Genomic DNA, 9,985 nt, shown 5'->3' on the forward strand with positions numbered 1-9,985 from the left:
AGGGAGTGGCCACCCCAGGCCTTGTCCCCGGGACGCTGCCCGCACCCTCCTTCCTGCTCCCAGCTTTGAAGGCAGGACCTGTCTCTGCCCCGGCAGCCACCCCCAAGGAGGCCAGTGTGACCCCGGGGTGCAGGCAGAGGCCACTGGGGCACAGTGCCCAGCATACAGTCGGCACTCATTTGTGTGCTCACTTAGCAAAGCTTCACTCACACGGGACACAGACTCGTATAATTCTCAGACGTGTGGTTGAACGTCACAGACGAGGCAACAGACTCAGAGAGGGGCAGTGGCCGGGCCAGGGCCACACAGAGGGACAAGCGGGGATTCTAACCCGGCCAGATCTGAGTGCCCAGCCCTCGGCGTCTCCAGGGGGCCCCGCTGTCTTGCCTAGGAGCCGGGTGGGGGTCACCCCCACTCCCAGGAGCCTTTGGGTCTCAGTTGAAAGCAGCATCTATCCTGGATACTTGCTGTGTCAGGCACTAGGCAGGGTCTGTGGCACATCCCAGCTCGGGACCTCCCAATATCTTGTGACAATCATCATCCCCGTGGTTCTCAGTGCTTTTTATGATTTTTTAAAATAGCTATTTTAATCAATTTTGTTGGCTGCACAGGGTCTTAGTTGCAGTGTGGGAAGATCTTCAATCTTTGTCGAGGCATGTAAGAGCTAGTTCCCTGACCAGGGATCCAACCCGGCCCCCCTCCACTGGAAGTGTGGAGTCCTAACCACTGAACCCCTAGGGAAGTCCTCCCATGTTTTTTAGTTTCAAAAAAATGGCAAAAATCTGCCTCAAGGCCACCGAAGCAGTGTTAGGGGAATTAGCAGTGGACCTGAGTGCTCTTTTGGATTCAGTGTAGGGGTGACACTTCACAAGGCCTCTGGAGCTGTTTCAAGGTGTTTGAATCAGGAATAATGTGTATGTCTCCTGTTTGCTTTTCTGTGAGGAGCATCTATTATTTTCAAATGAGAACAAAAATAGAACCTAGTACAGAAAAAATTGGACCTTCCCAAATGGCTCAACGGTAAAGAATCCACCTGCGATGCAGGAGCCAAAGGAGACTAGGGTTCCATCCCTGGGTCGGGAAAGTCCCCTGGAGGAGGGCATGCCGACCCACTCCAGTATTCTTGCCTGGAGAATTCCATGGACAGAGGAGACTGGTGGGCTACAATCCATGGGGTCACAAAGAAATGGACATAACCAAGCGACTTAGCATGCATGCACGCACAACTTGGGACATTTGAATTTGTACTCTTTATGTCAGTGTTTTTTAAAAAAGTAATTGATTTTTTGTTATTTAGGTGTAAATATATTTTCTTTTTGCTTTTAATAGGATTAAGTTGTTGTTCAGTCACTAAGTCATGTCTGACTCTTTGGGACCCCACGGGCTGCAGCCCACCAGGCTCCTCTGTCCATGGGTTTTCCCAGGTAAGAATCCTGGAGTGGTCAAGGCCTGTTTTCCGAGGAGCGCGCGCGCTGCGCCGCCAGGAGAAGGGCCTGCGCGCCGTCGCGGGCGCGTTCGAGGGCGCCATGCTGTGGGAAGTCTCGCGTCTTTTAGCTGCTTGGTAGCGAAGTGAAGAGCTTCGGCAGGCCGGTAAAAATCAAGGTGACTCCAAGAAAATGGCTCCTCCCCCAAAGGAGGTAGAAGAAGATAGTGAAGATGAGGAAATGTCAGAAGATGAAGACGATGAGAGCAGTGGAGAAGAGGTTGTTATCCCTCAGAAAAAAGGCAAGAAGGCTACCACGACTCCAGCAAAGAAGATGATGGTTTCCCCAACAAAAAAGGTTGCAGTTGCCACACCGGCAAAGAAAGCAGTTGTCACCCCTGGCAAAAAGGCAGCAGCTATGCCAGCCAAGAAGACAGTTACACCTGCCAAAGCAGTGGTAACACCTGGCAAAAAGGGAGCCACCCCAGGCAAAGCATTGGTAGCAACCTCTGGTAAGAAGGGAGCAGCTGCCTCAGGCAAGGGAGCAAAGAACAGCAAGAATGCCAAGAAGGAAGACAGTGATGAAGAAGATGACAGTGAAGAGGAAGACGATGAAGATGAAGAGGAGGATGAACCAGCAGTGAGGAAGGCAGCTGCTGCTTTTGGTGCTGCTCCTGCCACAGATGATGAGGATGACGAGGATGAGGAGGAGGAGGAGGAGGAGGAGGATGAGCAGGATGAATATGACTCTGAAGAAGAACCTATGGAGATTGTACCAGCCAAAGGAAAGAAAGCTCCAGTAAAAGCTGTTCCTGTGAAGGCCAAGAGTGCTGCTGAAGATGAAGATGAAGAGGACGATGATGATGAAGAGGAGGAGGAAGAGGATGACGATGATGAAGAGGAGGACGATGACGAGGAGGAAGAAGAGGATGAGGAGGAGGAAGAAGAGGAGGAAGAGGAAGAAGAGCCTGTCAAAGAAGCACCTGGAAAACGAAAGAAGGAAATGGCCAAACAAAAAGCAGCTCCTGAAGCCAAGAAACAAAAAGCGGAAGGCACAGAACCAACTACATCTTTCAATCTCTTTGTTGGAAACCTGAACTTCAATAAATCTGCTCCTGAATTGAAAACAGATATCAGTGATCTTTTTGCTAAAAATAATCTTGCTGTTGTCGTTGTCAGAATTGGTGTGTCTAGGAAGTTTGGCTCTGTGGATTTTGAATCTGCCGAAGACCTGGAAAAAGCCTTGGAACTCACTGGTTTAAAAGTCTTTGGCAATGAAATTAAACTAGAAAAACCAAAGGGAAAAGACAGTAAGAAAGATCGAGATGCAAGAACACTTTTGGCTAAAAATCTGCCTTACAAAGTTACTCAGGATGAATTAAAAGAAGTGTTTGAAGATGCTGTGGAGATCAGATTAGTCAGCAAGGATGGAAAGAGTAAAGGGATTGCTTATATTGAATTTAAGACAGAAGCTGATGCAGAAAAAACCTTGGAAGAAAAGCCGGGAACAGAGATAGATGGGCGACCCATTTCTCTGTACTACACCGGAGAGAAAGGTCAAAGTCAAGACCATAGAGGGGGAAAGAATAGCACTTGGAGTGGTGAATCAAAAACCCTGGTTTTAAGCAACCTCTCCTATAGTGCAACGGAAGAAACTCTTCAGGAAGTTTTTGAGAAGGCAACTCATATCAAGGTGCCCCAGAACCAAAATGGCAAATCTAAAGGGTATGCATTCATAGAATTTGCTTCATTTGAAGATGCTAAAGAAGCTTTAAATTCATGTAATAAAAGGGAAACTGAGGGCAGAGCCATCAGACTGGAGTTGCGAGGACCAGGGGATCACCTAATGCAAGAAGCCAGCCATCCGAAACTCTGTTTGTCAAAGGTTTCTCTGAGGATACCACAGAAGAGACGTTAAAGGAGTCGTTTGATGGCTCTGTTCGAGCAAGGATAGTCACTGACCGGGAGACTGGATCCTCCAAAGGGTTTGGTTTTGTAGACTTCAATAGTGAGGAAGATGCCAAAGCTGCCAAGGAGGCCATGGAAGATGGTGAAATCGATGGAAACAAAGTCACTTTAGACTGGGCCAAACCTAAGGGTGAAGGTGGCTTTGGTGGTCGAGGAGGAGGCAGAGGTGGATTTGGTGGCAGAGGCCGGGGAGGCTTTGGAGGGCGAGGAGGCTTCCGAGGAGGCAGAGGAGGAGACCACAAGCCACAAGGAAAGAAGACGAAGTTTGGATAGTTTCTTCTATCCCTGTCTCTCCCTCTTCCATTTGAAAGAAAGGACTCTGGGGTTTTTACTCTGTTACCTGATCAATGACAGAGCCTTCTGAGGACATTTCAAGACAGTATACAGCCCTGTGGTCTACTTGGAAATCCGTATAGATAACATTTCAAGGGAGATAACCCTGTTGGTGTTGACTGGATATTCCTATAAACTTTTTAAAGAGATGAGTGATAGAGCTAACCCTTATCTGTAAGTTTTGAATTTATATTGTTTCTTCCCATGTACAAAACCATTTTTTTCCTAAAAAAAAAAAAAAAAAAAAAGAATCCTGGAGTGGGCTGCCATTTCCTTCTCCAGGGGATCTTCCTAGACCAGGGATTGAACCAACGTCTCTTACTTGGCAGGCAGATACTTTACCACTGAGCCACTAGGGAAGCCTGATAGGATTAAGATAGTGTCATTAACCAGTGGGTACCGTAAAGTCAGATTTGGAAATGAGCTACCATGACCCCTCCTCCCCAAAATGTTCTAAAATGAATCGATTTTAAGAAAGTAATTCAAAAGTAAAAGCTAGCAAAATCACAGAAGGAGTCCACGTGTAACAAGGACTCTAAGACCTAATTAAATATTTCTGGGACCCTACACTGTACAGTAACCTGCTTCTTAGGCATGGACCAAGATCCCACATAAAGCAAGCAATATTGTAGAAAGCCAGCATCTGAGAAGTGATGCCAGGGACTTTCCTGGCAGAACAGTGGTTAAGACTGTGCTGCCAACACAGGCGGTGTGGGTGTGATCCCTGGTTGGGGAACTGAGATCCCACATGCTGTGCCGCAAGGCCAGAAAAATAAATAAATAAATAAATAAATAAAAGAAGAAGTAGCTTCCGGTGGTGCTCAGCACAGACGCGGAGGGACCCACTTGTACAGGCAAACCACCCACTTCCTAGAGCAACATCCCTGATCTCCTCCTACCTTCTCTTTGCTTTCTGGCTGGTTCATAAAATACACTCCATCTGATTACATCTTGGGGGTCCCTCCTTGTGAGAGATTCACAGCCCAAGGGTGTCTGCCCATGAGCACACAAGCCCAGCCAGGTGACCTTTACCCTTTCTTGGAGGACATGCATCCACTGTGGGTAAATACCAGGCCACCTGGTATTTAAGACCGTACTGACTCACTGTATTCACCCTGATTTGTTTTCTGTGAAACCTCAAAATGTGGATGGTGAGCTCTCAGCTGGAGGGAGCTTCCAGAGACTGCATCTTGGAGCTTCCTGGCCCCTTCAGAGGTCACCCCTTCTTCCCTTTGTCCCGTTATAGGAATTCTTTGGGCTTGTCCTCTTTCCAACACAGTGACAACTAAATAGCTCCCCTATCCGGCCTCTCTCTAAGAGCCACTGGGTCTGGGGCACTGCCCTTCTCTTTCCATGGGTGTGATAGAAGAAATGCTCACATACTGAGGTTTAGGGAGCCCATTCTGCCTTGTCCATGAATTAACTTGAACTTGATGCTAACTAGAACAGCCTGCTTGTGGCCTATGAGACAAATACTGTGCATTTGCTTCTTCAATCGTTAAACAAAAGGAGGCATTGACCAGAAGAATATCCACGTTAAAGATAAAGATGATATGCCTCTCTTCCTGGGACGTCCATGCTGGTAACTCCTTTGGTGATAAGACTCCGTTCCCAGGCGCCAAGACCATACTGACTCACTGTATTCACCCTGATTTGTTTTCTGTGAAACCTTGAAGGAACATCTCCCTGACTTGTTTGACATTCTGTGTTCTGACAAGACATAAAATTATGCTGAAAACCCTGTTTCTCTGGAGCAGTTCCTCAGAATAGCCTGAGAGGTTCTCTTCGGGGCTATAGTCCTCAGTTTGGCTCAAATAAAACCCTTTTTTATTCCTATTATGGGTTGTTTATTGATTATTTTCATCCACAGCTGTCACACTCTCACCCCCAAAGTTCTGCTCCAGTCTCTAAAACTCCTCTCTTCCCCTGGCCACCAGCTCGCCCCCCTGCACCCAGTTTTCAGTCGGCGAAAGCCTTTTTCACGTACGCCTGTTTTCCAAGGGAGGAAATATTGGGGTGAGAGGAAATGAGGCAAAGGGACTTCCCACACGAACACCCAGAGAAGACCGGGCACCCTGGGGATCCCCCTGCAGGGTGAGAGGGCCTGTGCCCCACCCTTCCGCCCTGGCTTGTCTGGGATTTTCAGTTCTCTGTCCAAGGAGTGGAGGAGTCTGGTACACTTGGCTGAGTGATTTCTTTCCTTAATTGCTTCAAGTGCAGAAGGCAGCAGACAGGAAGGTCATTAACAGACTACAGATGCTAGTCTCCACCCAGTCCAAGGGCCCCCTTTCTGATGTGGCTTTAGGAGGGTGCACTCCTAGGAGCTGACAAAGGTCCATGTAGTCAAAACTATTGTTTTTCCAGTGGTCATGTACGGATGGGAGAGCTGGACCATAAAGAAGGCTGTGCACTGGAGAATTCCAGTGCTGGAGAAGACGCTTGAGAGTCGCTTGAACTGCAAAGAGATCAAATCAGTCAATCCAAAGTACATCAAACCTTAATACCTATTAGAAGGACTGACGCTGAAGCTGAGGCTCCAGTACTTTGGGCACCTGATGCAAAGAGCTGACTCATTGGAAAAGACCCTGATGCTGGGCAAGATTGAGGGCAGGAGGAGAAGGGGGCGACAGAGGATGAGATGGTTGGATGGCATCACCGACTCGATGGACATGAATCTGAGCAAACTCTGGGAGGCAGTGAAGGACAGGGAAGCCTGGTGCACTGCAGTCCATGGGGACACAAAGAGTTGGACACCACTTAGCGACTGAATAACAACAACAAAATTTCTTCTAGTGGCGGAACAACTGAGATCTATTCTCTCAGTAGGCTTAATATTTATAATACAGTTTTGTTGTGTGTAGTCCTTGTACAGTGTATTAGGTCCCCAGGCTTTATTTATCTGCTAGCTGTAAGTGTGTTCCTTCAACATTTCTCCCATACCCCATCACCTGCCTTTGCTATCCACCATCCCACTCTGTTTTCTCAGATTTTTTTTTTTTAAGATTTTACGTAGAAGAGACATCATACTTCTTTGACTTATCTCACTTAGCATAACCTGAGGATCCATCCAAGTTGTCACAAGTGGCAAGATTCTCTTTTTTTCTCATGATGGAATAGCATTCCATTGTATGTGTCTATTGCATCTTTATCCACACTCAGCCACTGGTGGACACAGGTTGTTTTCATATCTCGACTGTTCTGAATAAAGCTGCAGTCACATGGGAGCACAGGTATCTCTCTGATGTTCTGTTTTCGTTTTCTTTGGATAAGTAGCCAGAAGTGGGATTGTTGGATCATACGGTGGTTCTGTTTTAAATTTTTTGTGGAATCTCCAGACTGTTCTCCACAATGGCTGGGCCCGTTTACATTCCCACCAACAGGGTACAGATGTTCTCTTTTCTCCACATCCTCTCCAGCACCGGTCATCTCTGGATGATAGCCGTTCTTACACGTGTGAGGTGATATCTTAGCTTGTGGTTTTGATTTGCATTTCCCTGATGATTGGTGATGCTCTGCTGTTGATGAAAAAATGTACAACCTCAAAGTTGAAGCATGTTTTATTCAACAGACCTGCTGAGGACTTAAGCCTTGGAGGCAGCCTCTCAAATAAGCTCTGAGGAAATGCTCTGAAGAGGTCAGGTAGGAGCTAGGATATATAGGAGGTTATGCGACAAAAACCACATAGTGGGAACATCAAAATATTACTGTTACAATAATGAAAGAAAATCAGACATGCCAAAGTTAATGAATTTAGTGCTTTTCTAGGTATGGGAAGCAAGAATCCAGGCTTAGTGAAATCATTCCTTTGATTCGCACCTGAACTATCTAGGGCCAGCATCCTTTTCTCCATCCTGAGTCTCCTCGGGGAGCAGAGTCCGGGGCCGCCGCAGTGATTGAGGGCAGCAACATCCTTTATTTACTGATGTGGCAGGTGATACTCGTCTATGGAGCACTTTTGTGTGCTGTTGGCCATTTGTATGTCTTCTTCAGGAAAAAAAAAAAAGGCCATTTAGCTCCTGTTCTCTTTTTTTTTTTTGGCCTCAAGGCATATAGGATCTTAGTTCCCCGAACAGGGATTGGACCTGCACCCTCTGCATTCGAAGCATGGAGTCTTAACCACTGGACTGCCAGGGAAGTCTCCCCTACCCAGTTTTAAAGCGGTTTTTGTTGTTGCTGTTATTGAGTTGTATGAGTTCTTTATGAATTATGGATATGAACCCCTTATCAGATGCAATCCTTGAAATAATTCTCCCACATGCCATAGGCTGCCTTTTTATCATTAATTTATTTTTTGGCTGCGCTGGGCCCTTGTTGCTGTGCCTGGGCTTTCTCTAGTTGCAGCGGGTGGGAGTCACTCTCCAGTTGTAGCGCACAGGCCTCGGCTTGTGGTGAAAGTGAAAGTCGCTCAGTTGCATCCGACTCTTTGCGACCCCATGGACTACACAGTCCGTGGAATTTTCCAGGCCAGAATACTGGAACGGGTAGCCTTTCCCTTCTCCAGGGGATCTTCCCGACCAGCGATCGAACGCGGGTCTCCCGCATCGCGGGCAGACTCTTTACCAGCTGAGCCTCCAGGGAAGGCCTCTCCTTGTGGTGGCGTCTCTTATTTCGGGGCACGGGCTCCAGAGCACGCAAGCACAGATTTCAGCAGTGCCGGTGCTCAGGCTTAGCTGCCCCCTCAGCACATGGAATCTTCCTGGACCAGGGATCAAGACTGTGTCCCCTGCATCGGCAGGAGGATTCTTTTTTTTTTTTTGGCAGGAGGATTCTTAACCACTGGATCACCAAGGTAGTCCTAAGGGTGCCTTTTTATTTTAATTGTTTCTTTTGCAGTGTTAAGTTCAGTTCAGTCATTCAGTCGTGTCCGACTCTTTGCAACCCCATGGACTGCAGCACACCAGCCTTCCCTGTCCATCACCAACTCCCAGAGCTTACTCAAACTCCTGTCCATCGAGTTGGTGATGCCATCCAACCATCTCATCCTCTGTTGTCCCCTTCTCCTCCTGCCTTCATTCTTTCCCAGCATCAGGGTCTTTTCTAATGAGTCAGTTCTTTGCATCTGGTATAGAAACTTTTAAGTTGATATAGTCCTACCTGTTGATTTTTTTTTCTTTTGTTGTTTGTGCTTTTGATGTCATAACTGAGACATTATTGCAAGACCCATATTGAGAAGCTACTGGTTTTGTTTTTTTTTCAAGTTTTAAACTTTTTGTTTTGTATTGGGGATATAGCCGATTAACAATGTTGTGGTAGTTTCTGGTGAACAGCTAAGCAACTCAGCCATTCTTACACAGTATCTTTTCTCCCCCAACCTCACTCCCATCCAGGCTGGCATATAACATTAAATAGAGCTCCATGTACTATGCAGTAGGTCCTTGTTGGTTATCTATTTTGAATATAGTAGTGTGTACATGACTCTCAGGAGCTACTACATTTTCTTCTAGGAGTTTTATTAGGTATTAGGTTATTAGGTATTATGTGTCTTTGCCTACAAACACCCATATAGTTAAAGCTATGGTTTTTCCAGTAGTTGTGTATGGATGTGAGAGCTGGACAATAAACAAGGCCGAGAGCCGAAGAATTGATGTCTTTGAACTGTGGTGCTGGAGAAGACTCTTGAGAGTCCCTTGGACAGCAAGGAAATCAAACCAGTCCATCCTAAAGGAAATTAACCCCGAATATTCATTGGAAGGACTGAGCTGAAGCTGAAACTCCAGTACTTTGGGCACCTGATGTGAAGAGTCAGCTCATTGGAAAAGACCCTGATCCTGGGCAAGATTAAAGGCAAGAGGAGAAGAGGATGGCAGAGGATGAGATGGTTGGATGGCATCATCTACTCAACAGACATGAGTTTGAGCAAACTCTGGGAGATGGTGATGGACAGGGAAGCAAACAGTCAGATGTGACTGAGTGACTGAACAACAAAGTGTCTTTGATCCATTTCAAGTTAATTTCTGTGAGTACCTTCAGAGAGAGGTCCAATTTCATTTTGAGCATGTAGTTATCCAGTTTTCCCAACACCATCTGTTGAAGAGACTATCCTGGAACCAATATTTTTAAAAGTTCCCCAGGTGTTTCTAACCATGCAGATACCCAGAGCTGTGGAGTGTCACCTCCAGCAAAGCAGAAGTTTCCTGGGCTCTCACTGAAGCCCCAGACCCAGTGTCCAGTCAGAAGGGGGCAGGAGGCTCTGAACCCTGCTGCATCGTGGTGCTGGGGGTGGTCACCCCACTGCAGTCCAGCAATCCCCGCAACCTCTGT

At 46.9% G+C, this 9,985-nt stretch overlaps 1 protein-coding gene across 1 annotated transcript; it reads left to right on the forward strand.

The window, feature by feature from the left end:
* The first annotated feature begins 1,580 nt into the window (after positions 1-1,580).
* Positions 1,581-3,341, forward strand: LOC122705909 (nucleolin-like). The gene has a single exon (XM_043921200.1). It carries the CDS (start codon positions 1,617-1,619, stop codon positions 3,339-3,341), a length of 1,725 nt encoding a protein of 574 aa, XP_043777135.1. The 5' UTR covers positions 1,581-1,616.
* Positions 3,342-9,985: the final 6,644 nt, after the last annotated feature.

This window comes from Cervus elaphus, chromosome 2, assembly GCF_910594005.1.
Source record: "Cervus elaphus chromosome 2, mCerEla1.1, whole genome shotgun sequence".
NCBI classification, from domain to species: Eukaryota; Metazoa; Chordata; class Mammalia; order Artiodactyla; family Cervidae; genus Cervus; species Cervus elaphus.